A 26,183-nucleotide genomic window follows, 5' to 3' on the forward strand; every position below is an offset into this window, starting at 1 on the left:
GAGTCCCTGGCGTGGTGAGGACCTGCAGTGCACTTCCCCTGTGCTGTGGTGTATAACTGGAGTTTGTGGGCGGGGCCGCAGTCCGACCCGATGTCTGCCCCCAGCCCACTGCTGGGGCCACAGTCAGACTGGTGTGTGCCTTCTCTTCCCCTCTCCTAGGGGCGGGATTCACTGTGGGGTGGCGTGTCCCCGTCTGGGCTACTTGCACACTGCCAGGCTTGTGTTGCTGGGGATCTGGCGTATTAGCTGGGGTGGGTAGGCAAGGTGCACGGGGGCTGGAGGGGCAGGCTTAGCTCGCTTCTCCTTAGGTGATCCACTTCAGGAGGAGCCCTGTGGCAGTGGGAGGGAGTCAGATCCGCTGCCGGAGGTTTGGCTCCGCAGAAGCACAGAGTTGGGTGTTTGCGCGGAGCGAGCAAGTTCCCTGGCAGGAACTGGTTCCCTTTGGGATTTTGGCTGGGGGATGGGCGGGGGAGATGGCGCTGGCGCCTTTGTTCCCCGCCAAGCTGAGCTCTGCCGTCCGGGGGCTCAGCAGCTCTCCCTCCCTTTGTCCTCCAGCCTTCCCGCTTTCCGAGCAGAGCTGTTAACTTATGACCTCCCAGACGCTAAGTCGCGCTTGCTGTCGGAACACAGTCTGTCCGGCCCCTCCGCTTTTGCCAGCCAGACTCGGGGGCTCTGCTTGGCCGGCGAGCCGCCCCTCCGCCCCGGCTCCCTCCCGCCAGTCCGTGGAGCGCGCACCGCCTCGCCGCCCTTCCTACCCTCTTCTGTGGGCCTCTAGTCTGCGCTTGACTCCGGAGACTCCCTTCTGCTAATCCTCTGGCGGTTTTCTGGGTTCTTTAGGCAGGTGTAGGTGGAATCTAAGTGATCGGCAGGACGCGCTGTGAGCCCCGCGTCCTCCTACGCCGCCATCTTCCGGAACCCCCAAAAGATTGACTTTTTAAAGGAGGGAGAGTATATAATTTTCTTATAACAAATTCTGGACTTTTTACTCAACTTCTCAAGACAGTTCAAGAAGTATCACTAATGGTCATTTTTACCTTTTAAACGCAAAATGTTACCTTTTGCAAGAGTACTTGCACTTTAATACTGGCTTCTAATTATTGGTTTAAGATTTCACACTTTTGAAAGGACTTGGAGCATTTTTTCATGGCATGTAATAATAAGCATATCAGTAAATATATTAATATTCATCTGCTTAGCTTACTTGATTACCATACATTATATTCATGAAATTGGCCTTCAGAATTCATTGTTGAATATTAGTGTAGCAGGATAATCACTTCTCACACTCCAAATAGTTTACTTAGTGTAGCCTAATATTTCATTCCACCCTATATTTCTTATTTATTGTTTTCTCAGGCCTTGTTCATAGTGTCAATGTTCTGTACTAATCTCTCTCTCTCTCCACCCCCCCCCCCCCCCGCCATCCTCAGATACTGCAAAGAATGTTTATTCTTTGGAAGAGAAAATGATTGGAAAGTACATGATTGTAATGAGTATCACAGGCTTTATTTGCCTTCTCTTGCTTTTCTTTTTGGACACTACTTTGTGGAAGCTAAGAACATTTCTCAGTCAATATGTTTACTTTGGTATCTATAAGACATTCAGGAAGGTAAGTAATTAAGCATGATCCTTAAGAATAACTCCAAGAAAAGGGAACATTAAGCCTGAAAAGCATGTATCTATATATGACTATCTCAGTTAGGGTAAAAGAAAATCTGTGTTCACAGAAATATGTTTTCTTAAATAAAACTCATTGAGGTTTAATTTACCTACAACAAACTGTATTTGTTTTTATTGTTTCAAAGCACCAAATTTTGTGTTTACTAATTTTCTTTATTGTTGACTATTTTCTCTTTCATTGATATTTTTGGTCTTTATTTAAAAATTTTTCTTCCTGCTGCTTGCTTTTGGCTTACTTCTCTCCTTCTAGCTCGTTTATGGAAAGACTGAAACTACAGGTTTTAGGTCTCTCTTCTTTAATAACACAAACATTTAAAGCAAAACATTTCCCTGCAAACACTCCTTTAGATGTACTCTGAAAAAATTTGATTTTGTACATTTTTGTTATCATTCAAATGTTTTAAGTATTTTTTAAATTTCCTATACGATTTCTTTTTTGATGCATGGATTACTTTAAAAGTCTGTAAATAAATGTAAAAATATTTGGAAAGTTTCTAGCTATATTGTTATTGATCCCTAGTTTAATTCCTTTGTGGTTAAAAAACATACTCTGTAGTGAATTTTTTAAAAAACCATTGATAATTGCTGTATATGGCTCAGCAGGTGACCAATATCCGTATTGTGCCATGTACATGTGAAATAAATGTGTACTTTACATTTGTTAGTTGTAATGTTCTATAAATATCAATTAGGTTATGATGGTTGATAGGATTGCTGTACACCTAGTCTCTAGCTGATATATTTTTGTCAGATTTATTTTTCACTTGCTAAGAAGAGTGTAAAATCTCCAATCCCAGTTGTAGGCTTATTTCTCCCCTTTAATTCAGTCATTTTAAAAAGTATACTTTGAATCTCTATCATTAAGCCAATAGACATTTATTATGTCTTTCTGATTAATTAAATTCTAGAATACCTGGTAATGACATATATCTCTGGTACTATTTTTTTAAGCCTATTTTTTTGGTCTTAAAGTCTATTTCCTATGACATTAATATGGCACCTTCAGTCTTGTACTTACTTTCTCATGGTATGCCATTTTACACACACTTATTTTCACTGTATTTATTCTGACTGTAAACAGTATATAGTTACATCCTAATTTTTTATCCATTCTGATAATCTCTGCCTTTTCAATATGAGCATTTAGCCCTTCATTGATAAGTTTGTATTTCCACCTACCACATACATATATTATTTGTTTTCTGTTTGTCCCTTCAGATTTTTGTTTCACTTCTTTCCCATTTCTGCTTTTCCTTGGATTATTTGAACATAGTTAGAATTCCACTTTAATTTTTCAATTCACTCTTTAGCTATACTTCCATACTTATGTTTAATAATTGGTACAGGGTTTACAAAATAATACATAGTTCTTTTTTCAATATGAGCATTTAGCCCTTCATTGATAAGTTTGTATTTCTATCTACCACATACATATATTATTTGTTTTCTGTTTGTCCCTTCAGATTTTTGTTTCACTGCTTTCCCATTTCTGCTTTTCCTTGGATTATTTGAATATATTTAGAATTCCACTTTAATTTTTCAATTCACTCTTTAGCTATACTTCCATACTTATGTTTAATGATTGGTGCGGGGTTTACAAAATAATATATAGTTCTTCTTTCATAGTCTGTTTAGAGTTAATATTGTAAAATGTAGAAAATGTGAAACCATAACTTCTGTTTCTATCCCTCACTGTTTTTAATGCTATAGTTGGTGTATGTCTTACATCTATATATGTCATTATATAATTAACCATGAAAAATAATACTATATTTTGCCTTAAAACAGCATGTATTTCAAAGTAAGTAATAGAAAAAAATGATTTTATATTCACCTAGATATTTAGCATCTCTGGTGCTGTTCATTCTTTCCTGAATATATGAGTTTCCCTCTGCTATGGTTTTCCTTTAGACCAAAAACTTACTTAAGCATTTATTTTAGTTAAGAACTAGAGAAGAGCTATGTCTTCTTTTATCTGAAAATATCTTTATTTGTGGAGTATATTTTTGCTTTCATTAGAAGTCTGGGTTGATAATTTTTTTTTTCTGGGCACTCTGTATGTAATATCATTTAACTGTCTTCTGGTTTCTTTTATTTCAAATACGAAGAGGTAGTCATTCAGAATGCTTTCTCTTTTATGTAATGCACTGTTTTTCTTTGGCTGTTTTATTTACAAGTTTCTCATTATCTTTGGTTTCCACCAATTTGACTATTATGTACTAAGGCATAAAGCCAACTTAGCTAAGCCAGAACCTTATTTTCCAGAATCCCCTTCCCTGTATTATCCCAATTTAGAGTTGTTACGGAAGGAGATTCACATGAGATTTTGAAGGCAGAATTGAAGCAGACTTAGACTCAGTCTTACAGCAGCATATCTCTCTTCTTAACTTGTCCACTCCAACCTATACTAGCAGCTGTGCATAATGCCACTAAAAAGTATCATCTAACATAACTCTAGTCACAATTATTTACTTAGGATAAGTCAGGGAATGGCAATGTCATTTCCCATGATTAGATACTTTTTTTTCCAAATACTTGTTTGTTGTATTGCCGTCTTTAAAAAACAAAGTAACGAATATCAAGCAATTCATTTTACTGCATTTTGCCTGTACATGTTTATATTTTATTTATTTTTATTAAGTTTTAAATTTTTAATGTTTATTTATTTTTGAGAGAGAGACAGAGCATGAGTGGGGGAGGAGCAGACAGAGAGGGAGACACAGAATCCAAAGCAGGCTCCAGACTCTGACCTGTCAGCACAGAGCCGACGAGTGGCTGGAACTCACAGACCACGAGATCATGACGTGAGCCGAAGTCATACGCTCAACCGACTGAGCCACCCAGGCGCCCCATATTTTTACTAAGTTTTAAATTTTAACTCCAGTATAGTTAACATAAAATGTTATATTAGTTTCAGGTGCACAATAGTGTGATTCAAAAAATTCTATGCATTACTCAGTGCTTATCATAAGTGTACATTTTTTTTAATGTTTGTTTGTTTGTTTGTTTGTTTGTTTGTTTATAGAAAGATTGTGCAGGTGGGGAGGGGCAGAGAGATACCAAGCAGTCCCCACGCTTTGAGTGCAGAGCCCAACCCTACAAACTGTGAGATCATGACCTGAGCTGAAATCAAGAGTTGGACACTTAACTGACTGAGCCACCCAGGCCCCCCTACCTTGAAGCATCTTTAGAGGCGCCTGGGTGGCTCAGTCGGTTGAGCCTCTGACTTCGTCTCAGGTCATGATCTCGCAGTCCGTGAGTTCGAGCCCTGCGTCAGGCTCTGTGCTGACAGCTTCGGATTCTGTGTCTCCCTCTCTCTCTGACCCTCCCCCATTCATGCTGTCTCTCCCTGTCTCAAAAATAAATAAACGTTAAAAAAATAAAATTAAAAAAAAAAGAAGCATCTTTAGCAGGATAAGTGTACTCTTAATCCCCTTCACCTGTTTCACTCATACCCTCCACCAATCTCCCTTCTGACAACCACCAGTTTGTTCTCTATAGTTAAGAGTTTCTTGGTCAGCTTCTTCGTTTCTCTCTCTCTTTCTTTATTTTGTTTCTTAAATTCCACATATCAGTGAAATCATATGGTATTTGTCTTTTTCTGTCTGAGTTATTACAATTAGCATTATACTCTCTAGCTTCATCCATATTTTTACAAATGGCAAGATTCATTTCTTTTTTATAGCTGAGTTATATATATATAAACTTCTTTATCCATTTATCCATATAGATGTACATATATAAAAGTTATATGTATATACACATGTATAAATATTATATATGTGTGTTCATACATATATAAAAGCTTTATATATAAATATATATGTATGTTTTATATAAACATATATAAAACTTCTTTATCCATTCCTCAGTTCATCTCTCCATATTTTGGCTATTGTAAATAATGCTACAATAAATGTAGCTGTGTATGTATCCCTTTGAATCAGTGTTTTTGTATTCTTTGGGCAAATACTCAGTAGTGCAATTGTTGGATCATAGGGTAGTTCTATTGGTAACATTTTCAGGAACTGCCATACTGCTTTCCACAATGGCTGCACCACTGTGCATTCCAACCAAGAGTACACAAGAGTTTTTTTGATCCACATGCTTGCCAACAGCTGTTGTTTCTTGTGCTGTTGATTTTAGTCAGGTGTTACTCTTGTTGCGAATCTCTTATAAGTGACAAATGTTTTTCTCCTGGTGATTTCAAGATTGTCTCCTTGCCTTTGGCATTCAGCAATTTTTCTGTGTACAGATGTATTTGTATTTACTGTAGTTGGTATTCACTAAGCGGTGGATGTGTATAATGTTTTCCATGAAATTTGGGGAGTTTCAGCCATTTATTTAAATATTTTTCTGCTTCCTTCTCTCTTTTCCATTTGACATTCCCATTATGCATATATTGATGCACTAAATTGTATCCACATTTCTCTGAGGCTTTGTTCATTTTTCTTGATTGGTTTTTTTCTCCATCTTCAGGTACCTCTTTGTATCTATCTACAAGTTTTCTAATTCATTTTTCTACCAGTTCAAATTTGCTATTGAGCCCTTCTAGTGAGTTTTTCATTTTAGTTATTATAATTTTCAACTCCAGAACTTCCACTTGATTCTTTTTTTTTAATTTCTATCTTGTTATCATTAATCTTGATTTGAAAAAAACATTGTCATAATACTTCCCTTTACTTCTTCAAGCATGGTTTCCTTTCCTTTGAAAATATTTATAATGGCTACTTTGAAAGTCTTTAAAAGTCTTTGTCTGTTAAATCTTGCATCTGGTCATTTTCATTTTCATATGCAGTTCCTATTGCTTGCTCTTTTTCCTGTGTATGGAACACAGTTTCCTGTTTCTTTTATCTCATAATTTTTGCTGAACTCTGGATATTTTATTTATTTGTTTGTTTACTTATTTATTTCAGAAAGAGGTCTTTTTTATTTTAGATAGAGAGAGTGGGGAGAATGAAGAGGGAGAGAGAGAGAGAGAGAGAGAGAGAGAGAGAGAGAGAGAGAGAGAATCTTAAGCAGGCTCCACACTCAGCATGCAGCCTGATGTGGGACTCAATCCCACAACCCTGGGATCATGACGTGAGCTGAAATTAAGAGTTAGACCCTCAAGCAACTCAGCCACCCAGGCACCCCTGAATATTTTAAATGTGTATTGGTTCTCTAGGTATTGTTCTTTCCTAGGGAACTTTTGTCATTTGCTAGTTTGTTTAAGTGACTGGCTGGGATGTTTTTGTGAAGTCTATTTTCCTTGTAGTGTGAAGCATCTGATATTATTCCTCAGAGGATGCAGACCTGGGCATGGGGGCAGTAACCCTGGAATGACTGTCGTTTTAAGGTCTCTCTTTGTCTCTTTCCATATCCACACCCAACTGTTAAGCTCCACTAATTGCTGGCTGATTTTTTATTTCAACAATGTGTTCTCCTAACACATAAATTGCTCTATTGATAGATCCATTAAATTTGAGCTTCTTTGCAGAAATAGCTTGAGGTCAGTATTCAAGATTTGTTTCACCCAGGAGGGCTTTTCATGGCTGTCTCTTTCCTTGTTTCTTTCTAGTAGAGTAGCTAGCCTATGGTTAATTTATATATCTAATGAAGCTACCAGTCATTTCTTAATTGCTTTACACAAAACCACCATTGTTTTGAGAGTATCTTTAGGCTTGAACTTCTCTATCCTGTTTCAAATGAAGGCAGTTCTATGGGGGAGAATATATGAGCTCTCTGTTATACAACCTAACTCTATCCCTGGGTAAAATTTCTGAGCCATGGCTCCAAAGTTGAGGACAGAGACAGTGGTATGCTTCTTTCTTGAGTGATATCACTGTTTCAGGAGCTGGGTACTCAGTAGGGAACAGTGGTCTCTGGTCTTGTTGGCTTACTTCTCCCAGCATGAAGCCTCTGCCCTAAGAATGAACTAGAGTCCACATTACACCCAACGTAGAGGATCCTCCACTCCCTGTGTGGAGAATAGGTGGAAGAAGGGAACCCCAAATTCCCATTTACACTCACCCAGAACATAGCCTCTGCAAAATGAGAAATGCTGATATCCTGTGTCTCCCAGAATTTACTTGGCCTTCAATTGTAAAGGTGAGGGAAGGGGAAGCTTTGTTTTCATAGCTGCACCTGCCTGAAGTGAAGTTCTTTTCTGAGCAATAGGAAGGGAGGGAGAGAGTGGGTTATGATCCAATGCCACAGGATTTCCCCGTTCTTACCAAGTTTAGTAGATTTATTGAATAAATTTTTCTTAATTTGCTATATGCCCTTAGGATCATTTCCAGAACCTTTAAATGACTATTATTTGGATAATTTTCACCAGTTTCACTAGGGCACATGTCCACATATCTCCTCAAATTGACATTCTGTTAGTTGTAAAATATTTCAGGGTGAATTCCTACTGATTTTTTCCTTTCCCTCAAAGAGAAAGAGTTATTCTTCTTTAGGCTTTCACCGTTGAACATGCTGTACTTGTAACAAATCACACTTGATTGATCTCAGTTGTGGCTGCAGTTTTTCCTGAGGTGTCCAGTTCTGGAAAAAACAACATGCTATGTAATCCTAATTTTTTTAAATTTGTGTAAATAAAAATGAATATGTTCTGAATTGATTGGACAAAACAGTCTGTAAAATTATGCCAAATTTCTGTTCTATCATCTTGATATCAGTTTCCTAAAGCTACTTGGTCTAGTCAAGAATAATAAAGAGCAATATTATCTTGTAATATTTATCCTGCAAATATACGCCATAGGGTCCAGGCATTTCTTAGGAAAAGTCTAGTTAAGCCTTGTTGATTTTCTTGCTTCTATTCCTGATTAATTTTGGGAAAAGTTATTCATTATTTAGAATTCATGGCTGTTTTTTAGAATGTCCATCCCTCTTGGGATGATTTCCTTCTTAAAGATCCAAGTTATAAAAATCACTTCTCTGAATGCTTAAAAGAAATTCTGTCTTTTAAAAAAATAGCATATGATTTAATTGACATGTAGAATTAAGAAACAAAACAAGTGAACATAGTGGGGTCGGGGGGAGAGAAAGAGGCAAACCAAGAAACAAACTCTTAACTATAGAGAACAAACCGATGGTTACCAGAGGGGTGGGGAGTGTGGAGATGGGTTAAAAAGGTGATGGGGATTTAGGTGTGCACTTGTTGTGATGAGCACCAGCTGCTGTATGGAAGTATTGAATCACGATATTGTGTCCCTGAAACTAATATTACATTGTATGTTAACTAACTGGAATTTAAGTAAAAACTTAAAAAAAATAAATTATGTCTTTTAAAGATTTAAAGTACATATTGTAGCATGTTAATTCACAATATTTCTACTATGTGGATGACTTTTCCTTCTCTAATCTCTGCCATCATTCTCCCGACAAACAATTTATTATTCAAAACTCAGTCAAGTTGTACACGATGCTGAGGTGATATTCAAAGACTTCATGGAATTACTAAAATAAATCTTTGTTAACATCTTTGATATTATCCCCAGTTTAGCTTTCATGAAACCACCCACTCTAGACCAGACACCTAAATAGAATTTACTTTTATGATTCTTGTTTTGAAAATATAGGAAAAAGTGTCCAAGGAACTATCTGGAGAATCCGATGATGAAGATGTACAAAATGAAAGACAGAGAATCCTGGGGCAGCCTAGGGAGTTGCTGAATTCTGCAGTACTTATTAAGGAACTCACAAAGGTAACATCATCCACTGGCCAATATATGCTGGCTTCATTTATCCCTAAGAACATGTCATTGGTGTCTGGGACACACTGTGGTTTGTCAGAATCTATGAGTATTTTTCCCAGTGTAATAGAAAAGTTCTTGTAAAACTGTCTGAAGTAGTGGTCCATAGAGATCTGAGAAATTTATTATATTTGATTTTCAAATATTCTTTACTATATTGTGTTTTCTGGCTTTTTTTTTTAGATATATTTTAAGTATCCAGTCATTCTGGCTGTGAAAAATATCTCTGTTACAATCCAAAAGGGAGAGTGCTTTGGATTGCTTGGATTCAATGGAGCTGGAAAAACTACTACCTTCAAAATTTTGACTGGAGAGGAGACTGTTACCTCTGGGGATGTGTTCCTTGAGCAATTTAGCATCACTAAAAGGCTCCAAAAAGTAAGACATTATTACAGTCTAAGATATAAGAAGTTTGATGACTTGAGGTACAGGTAACGGACAGATGCTGAAGATAATAGATGGCCATCATGAGAGACATTGATATTGATACTGTTGGCTCAGTAAATTCTGGAGAGAGAAATAAATTTTTGAGGATAGGCAACGAGAGCAGAATCTAAGACATGAGTATCTTTTGTGTTCTTTGAAAATGTTAGATTAAAAGGCAAGTTCTATCAATAGTACGTCTAATATATGCCAGACAAGGTACTGTAAGGAAGGAAAGACTGGGCAGAAGATGCAGTTCACATATAAATGCAGTTCACTTATAATTGAGGTCTTCATGCACATTAGAGTTCTGGAACAGGATGGCCTTTCCAACTGGTCCCAAATCAAAGCAAGATAGCTGTCTTTTGTATCTCTGAATCAGCCAGTCATTGGTTTACATGCCACCTGGGAAAGAGTAAATAAACTTGGGGAAAAGCTAAGTGGGGGGGAAATTCAAGAAGAAAATGGTCAAAGGTTTCAAACTTCAGAAAGTCTCAGGCAACGTAAAGCCTGAATAGTGCATATTGGATTTTTTTAAGTTTACTTATTTTGAGAGAGAGAAAGAGAGAGAGAGAGACAGAGAGACAGAGAGAGGAGATAGAAAATCCTAAGCAGGCTCCATGGTGTCAGCACAGAGCCTGATGCGGGGCTCAAACTCACAAACCGTGAGCTGAAATCAAGAGGCAGACACTTAACTGACTGAGCCACCCAGACACCTGTATATTGGATTTAGCAACTAGAACTTCACTGATGCAGTTAGCAAGAACTATTGTACTATGGTCAGTTGGGTGGTAGTAATGGGAGCCTGAATGGTGCATTTCTTTCCTCTTTAGTTCACAGGACATTGTCATTATGACATCAGGAAGATGGGGTTGTGGGAGTCTGCATGCTCTAGGATGAATAGTATTCTAGTAACAGAGGTGAAGCTAAGAATTTGGATTATACTTTGAAGAAAGTTAGTTTTTTTTTTTCAGAAATTAGAACACTTTATTATAAATATTTCCAGAATATAAACTGATTTTTTATCAAGACTCTTTGAAACTCTTAAAACTATATGTAACCTTAGCTTATTATTATTATAATGTATTTCATTTTCCACTTTGCAATCTAGAAAATACACTGCAAGTTAGGTCTAACAAAGGAAAAAAAAATCAGTCTAAATTGTGTCAAAGAGAAAACTAATGAATATAAAAATATCCCACCCAAAACTAAAGCAAACCTAATCAAGAAATAGATTCTGCAAAGCCCGTTAATACTTCAATTTAAAATAAGTGACCTCCCAAGGGAAAAATACTTCTACTATCATAGCAATTTGATGAGTAAAAGCAGTGCCACTCTCATTAAGGAAAATTACATTATATAGAAGAAAAATATAGGGATGTTTTCAGGAAATGAGGAAAAGTAATTTCCGTGCTGGAGAGTAACCACATTAAATACTTCCAGTTCACTTGGCCTGTTGTTAGAAATTAAAGTACCTGTTCACATGAAAAAATCGATATGAACATGGACATCATAAAACCAAGCTCCTCAACTATTTTTTCAATTTAACCTCAGGAGAACCAACTCAGGATCTTCAAAATCTAAGGATAGACTGGTCCCAAAGCATTTCTTCCTCTGTCCTCTCTTTACCTTGTTCCTTTTTCTCTTTTCTACGCTTAAATTCCTCTTTCTTAGAGGCCACATCTCGGCCTTTTTTCTCCTTTCGATTCTTAAGCTTTTCTAACCCTGACTGTTTCCATTTGTGTTTCATTTCTTTGGAAGTTCTTGTGTTTGTCTAAATCTAATTCCTCACAACCTTTTTTCCTCCTATACTTGGGCCGCTCCTCCTCTGCTTTTTCTCTGGCTTCCTCTGGGTGCCTTTTCCCCTGCTGATGTATTTGTTTATGACTGGCTTGATGGGCGCTGGCACTGTTTTCTGAGGAGAGACGCTTGTAAACTCCAGATTCCACACTGTATGGGCGACAGTTATACCCTTGCTGACTAAGGTTCAGGGGTCCTGGTTTTTCTGAGAAACAGTCCCTGGTGAACTGGCAGTAGTTCAGAGAGTCTAGTCTTAGCCTGCTGTCATGAGCTGGTAGCCACTGAGGTAACCGGTTTTCCACCTTTGGTGAAATAGAGCATGATCTCTGGTAGGTCTGGACAGTCTCAGATGAGAGTCTGTGATCAAACATTCTATGCCTCGGTCTGTAATCAACCTCTTCTTTGTACCCACAAGTTTCCAAACAGTCCTCTCTCATCTTTCTGAAACAAGTCTTTGGCTCTACGCCTCTGGCTTTCTGCACTTTGATATAATCTTCAAGTTCATCTTGAAAAGAGTCATATGTCTTCTTTGAATGCTTCATTAGGTTGAAAACAAGGGGTTCTCTTTATCAGGCTGGGAACTTGGTGACGAAATCTGATCATATTCCCCCATTAATTGCTTCAGTTTTCTAGCATGGACTTTCCCCAAATGGTGAGACTGTGCAACAACCAGGAAGCTTCTCTGAGGCAAGGGCGGGCGTCTACAACTACTGTCCCCCTCCCCACCAACGCCGCTGGCCAGCCGGGGGATAGGCCGGGGTGGAGGTGGCGGAGAGGCAGGGACAGGCGCTGAGAAAGTCAGTTTTGAAGCAAAGAAAGTTCACTTGTGAGAAGTTTGAGAAACATTCACTCAAAGTTGTGGGAATGAGATAGGAGATATTTTATACATTAAATAACTTGACCACATTTACACTTGAAGGGAAGAAATTGAAATAGAGAAAGAAGTGATACATGATAAAAGGAAGTGAGTGGGTTCTTCCAGGTGGTCCTTGGGGTCAGAGATTTCAAAATTCCCAGCAGGCAGTGATGAGGTTCTTAAAAAAATAGAAATGGAAATGTCATATGATCTGGAAATTTCACTACTGAGTATTTACCCAAAGAAAACAAAAACACTAATTCAAAAAGATATATGCATGCACCCCTATGTTTATTGCAGAACTATTTACAGTAGTCAAGATACAGAAGTAACCTAAGTGTCCATTGATAGATGAAGGGATAAAGAAGATGTATATACAATGGAATATCACTTAGCCATAAAAAATGTTATCTTGCCATTTGCAACAACATGGATGGACGTAGATGGTATTATTCTAAGTGAAATAAGTTATACAGAGAGAGAAAAATACCATGTGATTTTACTTATACATGGAATCTAAAAAAACAAATGAACAAACAGAAACAGAAATAGACTCTAGATACAGAGAACAAACTGGGGGTTTTCAAGAGGGAAACAGGTGGAAGGATGGACAAAATAAATGAAAGGGATTAAGAGGTACAAACTTCCAGTTATAAAATAAATAAGTCATGAGGATGATAAACATAGCATAGGGGATATAGTCAATAATATTATAATAATATTGTCTAGTGACAGATGGTAACTATACATGTGGTGAGCCCTGTATAATGTATAGAACTTAATCACTATGTTGTACACCTAAAACTAATATAATATTGTATGTCAAACATACTTCAATAATAAGATTTAAAGAAAATAAGTAAAAGTGGGGTGCTGAAGTCTCCAACTCATATTTTTCAGTTGTTTATTTCTCCCTTCAAATCTATTATTATTATCTTCATATACTTTAGAGCTCTGATGTTTGGTGCATATATGTGTATAATTGCTATACTTTCATGGTAAATTGATCCTTTTATCAATATATAATACTGTATTTGTTCTTGTAGCAGTTATTGACTTTGTCTATTTTCGACTTTGTCTATTTTCTCTAATAATAGTATAGCCATTCAGCTCTTTTGGGCACTATTTTCATGAATTTTTTTTCCTATCCTTTTACTGTCAACCTATTTGTGTCCTTAAACCTAAGTGAGTCTGACTAGATAACATATATTTGGATCATGTTTGTTTTTTTAAATTCATTTTGCCAATCTATGCCTTTTGATTGGGGAATTACATTTAGAGAAATTACTGATAGAGAAAGACTTACTTTTTCCATTTGTTGTTTACCATATCTCTTATTGATGTTTTTTTTGCCCCTGATTTCCTCCATTAATGCTTTACATTGTGTTTAGTTGATTTTTTTGTAGTTACACGTTTTGATACACTTATTTACTTTTGTGTATATTGTACAGATATTTTCTTTGTGGTTACCATTGGGGTTTCATCTAATATCGTAAAGTTGTAACAATCTATTTTGAATTGATACCAACTGAATTTCAATCACACACAGAACTCTATTTCTGTACACCACTGTTCCCATGTCCACACCTTGTTATTGTTGTCAAAAATTACATCTTTATACTTTGTATACCATTAAAAATTATTTTATGCATTTGCCTTTTGAATATTGTATAAAATAAATAGTTGAGTCATAAATAAAAAGTATAATAATTCTGGTTTTTATATGTGTCAGAGTACTTTGCTTTACCAGAGATCTTTATCTCTTCATATGGCTTTAATTTACTGTCTAGTGTCCTTTAATGTCCATGTAAAGGATTGTTTTTAGCATTTATTGTAGGGCAGATCTGTTGGTAATGAACCCCCTTATCTTTTATTTATCAGGGAATTTCTTATTTTCTATTTTTGAAGGACACAATTCTTGCTATAGAATTCTTGGTTGATGTTTTTTCTTACTTTAAATATATCATCCCACTACTTTCTAGTCTCGGAAGTTTCTGCTGAGAAGTCTACTGATGTTCATATTGAGAATCCTTTATATATGATAAATTGCTCTTGCTTGCTGCTTTCAAGATTACATCTTTGTTTTAGTCTTTTGACAGTTTGATTAAAATGTGTCTTATTGTAGGTATCTTAGGGTTTTCCTACTTGAAGTCTGTAAGTGTCTTGAATTTGTAAATCCATATATTTTGTTAAACTTCAGAAGTTTTTTCTAATAACCTTTCCTCCCATTTCTGTCTCTCTTCTCCTGGGAATCCCATGTGTATATGCTGCTGTGTTTGATGATGTAGAATAAGCCCCTTCTTTTTTCTTTCTGCTACCCATACTTAATAATTTCAAGTCTCCTATATTCAAGTTCACTGATTCTTTCTTCTTCCTGATCAAACTCCTCTTGAACACTTGTAGTGAATTTTTAAATTCATTCATTATATTTTTCAGGTCCAGAATTTCTTTTTTTAAATTATTTCTTCCCCTTTGTTGATATTCTCCTTTTGTTCATTTATCATTTTCATAATTTTCTTTAGTTTCCTTTAGTTCTTTCAGCATATTGAAGACAATTATTTTAAAGTCTTTATCAAGTAAGTCATAGCTGTGCTACTTCTGGAGCAGTTTCTGCCAATTTATTTTATTCTATTCTTTGGGCCTTATATTCATGTTTATTTGTATGTCTTTTTGAAAATTGGGCTGTTGACAAAGCAGCCACCTCTCCTAGTCTTTGCAGACTGGCTCTGTGCTGAGGCAGTCCTTCACTATTTAGCTGACTGTGTTCTGAACTTGGATATCAGCTTTAGGTGAAGGCTTATGATAGATATTCTATGTCTTTTCTGTGCGTGCATCTTGTCTGCTTGTTCATGTGGCTTTTTGTATTCTTCCAGGAGTCTGCAGGTCTATAGTCCTCCTGCAGCTTTCATGAACAGTACCCTCCAGTTTTTTGCCCAAGCAAAACAAACACCAATCTTCAGGCAGTCCCCAGCCAGGTTAGATTTACTCAACTCCCTCTCATTTGGGAGAAGTAATAGGGAACTGGGCTGCTACCTCCTCCGACCAAGACTGTTCTGCAACAGGGAGGGTTTGGGCAAGGATGAGTAAAAATGCCACCAAATATCTTACTATTTTGAAGACGGCTTTTTCTTAATTAAATATTCACTTGGTTGCTGTAGGCTTCAACGGTTTTTCAGAGCTCCTATAAGGATATTTTAGTCCCTTTCTGATTGTTTTTTGAGGTTTCCATGGAAAACAAGGGCTTAGAGCTTCCCAGGTGGACATTTTTCTGATTTACTCTTTTTAGCATTGTTTTGTAATTCTACCCCTAAACTCCTTTAAAGTTTTATGTATTTCCTTATAACAACTCCTCCTACTCCTCCCCTTCCCCTCCTCCTCCTTTTTCCTCTTTCTCTTCCTCCTCCTCCTTTGTCACGTTATTATTATTTGTACATTGTGGGTTTTATTTATACTGTTCATGGGATCTTTTTTTTTTCTGACATAAGTTGCTAGTATTCAGGAATGCTATTGAATTTTTATATGCTGATATTATTATCCAGAAATCTATATGAACTAATTCTCTAATTAGTTTTCAGTTTATCTACAGATTAGCTTGGCTTTTCTATGTAGGTAGGTTTATCATCTAAAAATAATGAGAGTTTTTCTTCCTTTCCCATTGTCATTCTTCATTTATTGTGCTATTGCATAAAGTGGGACCGCCAGTAAAATGTTGAATACTGGCAATGATGATAAATATCTTTTTTTGCCCCTGCCTTTGCATGGAATACTTCTAAATTTCTACTACTATATATTATATTTGGCTACCCTTTGTCAGTTTAAGAAAATTCATTTCTATGTCTAGTTTGCTACAAGCTTTTAGCATTTTTTCTTTTTTTTTATTTAAATCCAAGTTAATTACCACATAGTGTAATAACGATTTCAAGAATAGAATTTAGTTATTCATCACTTATATATAATGCCCAGTGCCCATTCCCACAAGTGCCCCCCCGACTGCCCATTGTCCATTTGGCCTATTTCCCCACCCAACACTACACCAGCAACCCTCAGTTCTCTGTATTTAAGTGTCTTACAGCTTGTCTCCCTCTCTGATTTTATCTTATTTTTGCTTCCCTTCTCCTATGTTCATCTGTTTTGTATCTTAAATTCCACATATGAGTGAAATTGTACGACATTTGTCTTTCCCTGACTGACTTATTTCGCTTAGCGTAATACACTCTAGTTCCATCCACATTGCTACAAATGGCAAGATTTCATTCTTTTTGATTGCCAAGTAATATTCCATTGTGTATATACATACCACATCTTCTTTATCCATTCATCAGTCGAGGGGCTCTTTCCATACTTTGCATTTCCACAAACAGTGCAAGAGGGTTTCCCTTCCTCCACACCCTCACCATCACCTGTTGTTTCTTGGGTTGTTGGTTTTAGCCATTCTGATAGGTGTGAGGTGATATTGCATTGTAGTTTTGATTTGCATTTCCTTGATGATAAGTGATATTGAGCATCTTTTCATGTGGCTGTTGGAAAGCTGAATGTCTTCTTTGGAGAAATGTCTGTTCATGTCTTATTCCCACTTTTTAATTGGATTATTTCATTTTGGGGGGTTGAGTTGTATACATTCTTTATATATTTTGGATACTAACCCTTTATTGAGTATGTCATTTGAAAATATATTCTCCCATTCAGTAGGTTGTCTTTCAGTTTTGCTGATTGTTTACTTCACTATGCAGAAGCTTCCTATTTTGATGTGGCCCCAATAGTCTATTTTTGCTTTTATTTCCCTTGACTTGGGAGACATGTCTAGAAAAATGCTTCAGTGGTGAATATCAGAGAAACTACTGCCTATATTCTCTTCTAGGACTTTTATGGTTTCATGTCTCACATTTTGGTCTTTAATCCATTTTGAGTTTTTTTGTGTGTATATGGTGAAAGAAAGTAGTTCAGTTTCATTATTTTTCATGTAGCTGTCCAGTTTTCCCATCATCAATTGTTGAAGAGACAAGACTGTTTTTATTCCATTACATATTCTTGCCTCTTTTGTTGAAGATTAATTGGCCATATAATCATGGGTTTGTTTCTCGACTTTCTTTCCTGTTCCATTGATCATGTGTCTATTGTTGTGTCAGTACCATACTGTTTTGATTTGTATAGCTTTGTAGTATAACTTGGTATCTTGAATTGTAATATCTCCAGCTTCACTTTTTTCATTAATATATTCTTAATTTTTTTAAATATATTTAAACATAATAAGCACAATCATTTTCTCAACTGATCTGATAATACCAATATTTGAAGTCATTAAAAATATGTTGCTGGTAAGTATTATTTCTACTGATGGCATTCATGGTATCTTTTTCTTTGTTCACTGGGTTATGTTGTATGCAGTTCATTTACTTTCAAAAATAATATGGGACAATAATTTTATACCTAGAATAGAAGAAAGGGTTTGTTTTGATTTCTGCAAAGAGACTAGGGCTGCAAATAGTCTGGGATTACTGTAAATTAATTAATAAAATCTCAGAGGAAAAGGGATGAATTTTAATTATTTAGAAATACTGTTTTAAATATTAATTAATTTTTAATTAATTTTAATAAAATAATGTTACATGTGGATCTTGAGAAACTTAACAGAAGACCATGGTGGGGGGGAGAAGGTATAAACAGAGAGGGAGGGAGGCAAACCATAAGAGACTCTTAAATACAGAGAACTGAGGGTTGATGGGGGTGGGGGAGAGGGGAAAGTGGGTTATGGGCATTGAGGAGGGCACTTGTTGGGATGAGCACTGGGTGTTGTATGGAAAACAATTTGACAATAAATTATATTTTTAAAAAACAATTATAAAAATAAATAAAATAAAATTTTATTATCTTTTCCTCCGAATACCTATTTGCATCTGAATGCAAATCCATAAAAGGATTGGTTAATTGGCAAAGCAACATTCATTGCATTCTGTTTGTGAGAGTGGGATAAGGCTTTGCTTCTGGTTCAGTCTTACTGTGAAACAAGATCTAGACATGACTGTGCAGGTTGTGCAATGCAAAAACTTCCATGGTGGCCATGCCCATTAGAGTTTCTTATTAATGAGGGGAGTATTTCATACTCTAACATTCCAAATTCACTGGGCTCTGGGACTTTATTTCTAACTTTTTCATTGCTAATATCATTAAAACTGAACTAAGGAATCTTTTATTCCAACTTATTACAACAGATCCAGTGGCCATCATTGTGTAGCATTTAGAAAAGAAAAATTCTTGGTAGGACTCTTAGAGACATGCCTGGAGGACTGTAGTCTTCTGTCTCATCCAGGGACACTCAGTGGGATAGATGACTTGGGTCCTTATTAAGGCAATTCTCTTAATCAGGTGAAATCGAGAGTTGGCTATTGTCCTCAGTCTGAAGCATTGCTGGAATACATGACTGGTCGGGAAATAATGATCATGTATGCCAGGTTCTGGGGAATCTCTGAGCCCCAGATTCAGCTGTATGTGAATAGATGGTTGAGTTCAATGCAACTGGAACTCCATGCTGACAAGCTTATCATAACCTACAGGTGAGTTATTTCATTATTAGGATCTTTTTGTTGCAGCTGTTATAATGTTGAGATGCCTCCCTATGTCTCTGATGTTTGAAATAAATGTGCACAGCTCTATCCAAGTCCCTCTGTAACAGTATTATCTAATTGTGAAACTATCTCATGAGTTGCTAATATCAGATAATAGCAATTAAGATAGATCAGTGTAGTTCCATGTCTTTCTTTTGCAGAGATGAAACTAAAATCCTGGTTATATTTGAACTATAGCCTCTAAATCTCAAAAGAGATGTTTCCTCAATATATTATCTATAATCACAAAGGTATACTATTCGTCCTAGTGTCCAAATAGTTCTTTGTCTCTCAAGAAAGAAGAAATCTAGGCCCTTTGAATTATGGGAGATTCATATACTTGGGAAATCATGGTACCCTAAGCACAAGTAAATAAATGTCACCGATAATGTGGCTAAAATCAGTTACATAGAAGTCACTCATCTACATTTCAAATGAAAATTATTTGATATATACACCTGTACTGGACCTAACTTATTGAAGTAAAACTAATCAACATTGTGGAATTTCATGTTAAATGTTTGTTGATATGTTTGTGCTCTTTCCTATAAATAACTAATTTGTATAACCTCCCTTTCTTCTAAATTTTCTTTCCTTCTATGACCATAAAGTGGAGGAACCAAACGTAGGCTGAGTACTGCTATTGCCCTAATGGGAAATACCTCAGTCATTTTGCTAGATGAGCCATCAACTGGCATGGACCCTGGAGCCCGACGCCTGCTCTGGGATGCTGTGACATGGACACGTGAAAGTGGCAAAGCCATCATTATAACTTCCCATAGGTGTGGCTCATTTGGAGGCTTGAACGAGGGTTGGCAAGTACTATACTGACTATAAGCAAGAATTATTTGGGTCTAGGAATATTGACAATAAATTTTAGTGTATGTGAGTTCCTCCTTAATCCTAATGAATAGAGTGGCCAAAAATACTCACTGAGTTAAATAATTAAGAGTGGGGAAAGAGTAGGAAGTTTAAGAGATGCTGTGTTTGAGGATTTGTACTCTACTACTAATTGTTTGAAAATTTTTCACTTCCCAACTATAATCTTTATGATTACCAAATTCCATTTCACATTGAAAGCAGAGTCACAAATCCTGGCTCTGTTTGAACTACAGAATGTCCTCCAAAACCAGAACTTTTTATGGTATCATGTTTTGCTAGAATGGAGGAATGTGACGCCTTCTGTACCAGGCTGGCCATCATGGTGGAGGGAAAGTTCATGTGCCTGGGTAGCCCTCAGCACCTCAAAAGCAAGTTTGGCAACATTTACGTCCTGAAGATCAAGGTCAAGATTGATGCACAGGAGGATAAACTGAATGATTTAAAATTTTTCATCACAATGACATTCCCAGGTAAACTAGGTTAGGCTAACTTTTATAAAGATGTGTTAAATCATGGTTTTATTGTTTCATCATCCATATGTTTTATGTCTTCAGTAAGTGTTTCCTGTGGGATATTGATATTTATTGACCTTCCATACTGAATTCCTTTTGGGATCCTTCTTTCTATAATTTTAGCATTACGATACATATTTTTTCACACACATATAAAAAGGTTCTCACTAATCTCTTGTATCATTGTAATAAGGCAGTTTTGGATTTGTGCTATCAATATAAATTATACCACTAAAGTCATATTTTCAAGTACAATGCTCATTTTCACATATTACTTTTGCGAAGTCTTAAGGCTTTTTATTCTAACTAAGCATGTATCCCAATCTTTTGATATCTCAGCCAGGATGTGATATAGAAATGCAAACAAGAACCACTAAGTTTTTCTCTTCTCTCAAGATTAATTCTGCTTCTGCTGCTAAATGCAACAAGCATCTCTCTGCCTATATGGTACAATACCAGAGACAGCAACTATTTCCTTCTGTCCTTTACCTCTCTTTCTTTTTTTTTTAATGTTTATTTATTTTTTGAAAGAGAAAGACAGAGCATGAATGGGGGAGGGGCAGAGAGAGAGAGGGAGACCACAGAATCTGAAGCAGGCTCCAGGCTCTGAGCTGTCAGCCCAGAACCCGATGCGGGCTCGAACTCATGAATGGTGAGATCATGACCTGAGCTGAAGCTGGGCACTTAACTGACTGAGCCATCCAGGTGCCCCTTTACCTCTCTTTCTTAAACATAAAGCAGAGGCATGGAAAAGATTTTAATAATTCTGGTTTTTCATCTTACTCCACTTTGTGAGGGTGAGTAAAATATCAGAGAAGTTCCCACTGTGTGTCAGGCTGAGGAGTTATAAGTTTATCTTTCAGGCAATGGAAAAGAGTATGATTGATTACACAGTAGGAATAAATATCAGAAAATAGATAAGAAAGGTGCCTGGGTGGCTCAGTCGGTTAAGCATCCGACCCTTGATTTCAGCTCAGGTCATGATCTCACAGTTCCTGGATTCAAAGCCTGTGTCAGGCTCCGTGCTGACAGTGTGGAGCCTGCTTAGGATTCTCTCAATCTCTCTCTCTCTCTCTCTCTCTCTCTCTCTCTCTCTCTCTGTCTCTCTGTCTGTCTCTCTCTTTCTGTCTCTCTCTCTCCTCCTCTCTCTGCCCCTCCCCCCCCAAATAAATAAGTAAACTTAAAAAAAAGAAAATAGATAAGAAATGAATGGAAGTGGAGATGTGGAGAATAGATGTATGGGAAAGTAATTACCTCAGTGTTGGCCATAGTGATTATGATGTGCATAGGACACATGCAGATGGATGCGTCCATTAAGAAAGAAGTTTAATACTCACTTAATGCATTCATTCACATATTTTTGAGTACTATTCTATCAAACTTCTATTTCATGTGATAAACTACCATGAGAGAAGCTGTGACCAGAAAACCTCACCACTGTGTGCTGTCCTAGCTCTTCTTGAAGGAAGGACACTAAACACTGACCCAAGACCTATTTTCAAGGATGTGGACACAAGAACTTTAATGGAAATGTGGGTTTGAGGCATTTTCTCAACTGTAAGGTGGTTGTTGCCCTGTTCTTTCTTACATTATGCTAGAGCAAATACCTATTCAAATATGACAGAATCAAAAAGGAATTGACATGGCATCTATACCTAAATTTTGATTTTTAAAAAGAATAAATAAATATTGCAAGCAAAAGTCATCTAGAATGTATACTCTAAAGAGGATTTGCCACAATAATCAGATATCTAGGGTAAATGATTCTGCCTAATCCTGAGTAAATGTAAATGACCATGTGGTTTTTTTAAGGCAAAGATGATTTCTACAGTATGTTAGCTTGTATATTCTGAAAAGTGCTCCTGGTAAAATAACCTAGAAATTGGTAAAAATTTAAACAAATACATCTTAAATACAATAATTGTCTTACAAACAAAATTGGGAAAAAAATTTTAACAACCAGAAAATAAGAAAAAAGGACAAAACAAATAAAAGAAACAGTGAGCAGTTAGAAAATGTGAATTGTGGAAGCAAGTGCCATCTTGGCACTGGGATCATTGATGAAGCTCTGGACCCTTGTCAGGGTTGGGGAGCTCATCCAGAGACAGCCACAAGTGGGTTGGTCAGTTATGATGAAGTTTTGGTTCATGGGGTCTGGATCCAATGGCCAAGAAAAACTTCTTGAAGACATCTTTGGTGCAAAAAGGTGATTTCATTAAAGCATGGGGACAGAACCCATGGGCAGAAAGAGCTGCACTGGAGTCCTGATGGGTAACTCATTATACACCCTCAGGTTGAGAGGGGGTCAGGGATAGAGTAAGTCTCTGAATGAATTTTGGAAGCAAGGTTTCCAGGACCTTGAGGGGCTAGCTGTTGCTAGGGAAACATCATTTATTACCATTTAACAAAACCTCAGTTTTGAGACCCTTCAGAAGTATATCGGGGGCCGTAAGCTTGGAGTATGATTGTCAGCATATATCTTGGGGCAGTTGAGATAAAGGAAGTAGACTTTCAGGATCCTTAAGGTTGGGATAATGTTAAGCTAATGTTCTCTTTTGCCCCAGCAAACTGTCATCATCGAGGCACCTAAGCTCCTAGAAGGAGGTCACTCTGTTTCAAGGACTTGTCAATGGGCTACAAGCAGTAAAGGAACTTAATTTTTCATTTGCCTTAGTTTCCCATATTACTGTGGCAAGCACTTAAACCCCTTTCCTTTGTTTTTGGGTAACCAGGAGTGTCCAAGGAATATCACACATATTCCACTTGTTGGGGGGGAGGGGAGGGACAGGGGATGCCAGCCTGCATTTTGCCCTCAGCTTGCCCCAAGCTCCCTCATCAAAGTAGCATCCTCTGATTCCAAGTAGAAGCAAGCAGATATCCTTTCTGGAGGAAAGGATCTCAAATTTAAGCTTGGAGTGGAGAGACCCACAGGAGGCAGATATCAGAGAGTACCAGAGGAAGGTCTACTTGATAAATCCCAGAAGATTCTTGGAAGGAACCCTTCAAAAGAGGACTCTAAAGCTAAGAAAATATTCTGTCATACCCTACCTTCTACATAGGAAACACCTACTAAAGCTATAAGAAAATTAACCTCATTTAAATATAAATGATTGAAAAGATTAAAATTGAATCCCACAGAAAAATATCATAAAAGAGGATAAAAGAAAATAACCTACAGAGATTGAAAGAACCGCAGAGCTGTAAGGCTTCAAAGTAGATGAAACTAGTATCTAATATTTCAATATGAGCTTACAGAATTAAGAAGGGAATAGATGGTATGTAAGAAAATCCTAAATTAGAATTGAAAGGGCAAGAAGATTAGATGGCTAGACAACAAGGGGATATATAAAGACAGCTGACCTCACTGGAGAGAATACTTTAAGTAAATATTTCAGAAATACTTAACTATCAAGAGGAAATAACCACACAGAAAGCACAAGGGAATGGTATTGGAAAGGAGAAAAACAGAAAACCATCAAAAAGAAACATAGTTAAGCATGTGAAAGTAAGAGAGAGGCGAGGCAAGGACCATCCAACACAATATGAAATTAGTCCACAAAGAAGAAAAGGAAAGCCATAAAATGGAATAAATACTAAAAACTGTCATTCAAGAAAATTTCCTAAGATGAGACAAACCTGCTTACTAAAAGGACAACCTGAAAAATTGACTCAATATCATCAACACCAAGGAGTATTCCAATGTAACTATTGTATTTTAATAATAAAGGTGGTTGACCTTTGGATTCCAGGTAAAAAGATAAGGAAAAGAAGGAAAGTTTATAAGGGAAAGAAAATTAGATTGATCTCAGGCTTTGTGATAAAACATTTTACGCTAAGAAATATACAACCTGTAGTTTTCACATGCAGCCAAAATGATCTTCAAGAATAAATTTCAAAAAGAGTTATAAACAAATAGGTATTCAGGAGATATTGTCCCCAGTGGTTTTCCCTGAAGACTATACAAACAAAAATTTTGTATCGACTAAGGAATGATTGGAGAAGTTTCTGCATAGGAACTACTGGTGAGCACAGAATGTTTATACCACTGTCTTGAAAAGAAGGGACTATCATATATTAAAAAATAAAAAAAAATAAAAAATAAATAAAAAAAAATAAAAAATAAAATAAAAAATAAATAAAAAAAATAAAAGAAGGGACTATTTATGGGTATTAGGAAAAGACATTAGTATGAAGTTAACCATAAAGACAAAATATATCACCCATATAACACTAAGAATAAAAAGAACCAACCACAAGGTGAAGTACATACACACATGTATTTTGTATATTTACATTTGTATTTATAGTTATGCATTTATCTGTATATATGTATATATAATTTTAAAAATTATATAGGAGGACCACAATTAAACATACTGTTGCTTTCAGCATATATAAATAGACTTAACTCCTGCATGAAATGAAAAAAAAATTCAGCTTGGCTCATAAGCAAAATCCAGTTCTCTAATGTGTGTAAGAAGCACTACTAAAAAAAACTAAATCAGAGAAGTTAAAAATAAAAGAGTGGGCTTCTTAATTCTCTTGCTATCCCACACTTATCTTTAGCTACTTATTACATTCTTTAAATTCAGCTTCTATCATCTGGCAGTGTCTGCCTTGCACAAACAAATGCTCTGGCCCTAATCCTCTCTGTAGATGCCTGTCTCTCCCCAGACACAGGTTGCTCTGAGTTTGCCCTATCAAAAAACTGATCTGAAAAAACATTATTTGCAATTTTTCCAGCTTTCTTGTAGGAAGAGTGCGAGTGACACTCTTTCCAGTTTTTAAAAAAGCTATGGCCCAACAATTCTACCTACATCTACACTTTAGATACTTGCATCCACCTGTAACAAGGAGATAAGTAAAATAATACTTAAGTTGGCAATATTCACAATAGTCAGACAACCTGTATGTCTATCAGTAGCCTAATGGAAAACAAACTGTGGAATATTCATATACTGGATTACTATTTACAGAGGAAAATGAATTATAGCTATATGCAACCACATGAATGAATCTCACAACATTTAGTGAAAGAAGCAGAAAGAAAAAATATATATCAGATGATTCCATTCACATAAGCTTCAAAGGTAGGAAAACTCTACCTCAATTTTTAGAGGTGTATGCACAGGTAAAAACACTTAGGAAAGGAAATATCCACAATAACAATGAAGGTATTGGTGACTTTTTATGGGGGATAGAGGCTGAGAAGTGGCACATGGGAGTTTCTGTGTTACTATTACTTGGCCTAAATGAGATGATTTCACCAGTGTTTGCTTTGAGTAATTCATTAAACTCCATGTTTCAAATATTTCACACACAAAAAAGAGCTGTACATGACCATGGAGACAATACATGCATTAAAATTCGCATTAAAAAATCTCACCATTATGAACACGTATTTTTTACTTTAAAACATTTTGAACCCAGTTAATCCAATTTTCATCAACCTGCAAATGTGCACTGATGAGCATAAATATGTTTGTTCCCATTAGAAATGGATACCACCCTTTTCCCTGTCATTCCACCAGTGGGTAAGAACACACAGAACATACAGGCTGACTTTGGTAATCTATAGGTATGATTTTGTCTTTCATGGGGCATGTGATCATGCGAATAGTGAGGAGGCATTGTCCTCCTCTCCTCCCCACCAAGCACACTGTACATGCATACATATCCACACAAC

General features: G+C 36.5%; 2 protein-coding genes across 2 annotated transcripts in view; one reads left to right on the plus strand and one right to left on the minus strand.

Moving 5' to 3' along the window:
* LOC109255524 (phospholipid-transporting ATPase ABCA3-like) overlaps positions 1-26,183 on the plus strand; it is a 120,024-nt gene that overhangs the window by 91,735 nt on the left and 2,106 nt on the right. The window contains exons 14-19 of the mRNA XM_053894585.1: positions 1,431-1,609; positions 9,249-9,374; positions 9,606-9,800; positions 18,865-19,052; positions 19,715-19,885; positions 20,265-20,455. Coding sequence (XP_053750560.1) covers positions 1,431-1,609; positions 9,249-9,374; positions 9,606-9,800; positions 18,865-19,052; positions 19,715-19,885; positions 20,265-20,455 — 1,050 coding nt within the window. The remainder of the gene's footprint in view (positions 1-1,430; positions 1,610-9,248; positions 9,375-9,605; positions 9,801-18,864; positions 19,053-19,714; positions 19,886-20,264; positions 20,456-26,183) is intronic.
* Positions 10,815-12,433, minus strand: LOC109255581 (lysine-rich coiled-coil protein 1-like). The gene is given in 2 exon segments (XM_053894393.1): positions 10,815-11,566; positions 11,568-12,433. Coding segments are annotated over 2 exon segments (768 nt in total). The 5' UTR covers positions 12,188-12,433; the 3' UTR covers positions 10,815-11,418.

Source organism: Panthera pardus, unplaced genomic scaffold (genome assembly GCF_024362965.1).
Source record: "Panthera pardus isolate Hobbes unplaced genomic scaffold, ASM2436296v1 HiC_scaffold_5, whole genome shotgun sequence".
Taxonomy (NCBI): domain Eukaryota; kingdom Metazoa; phylum Chordata; class Mammalia; order Carnivora; family Felidae; genus Panthera; species Panthera pardus.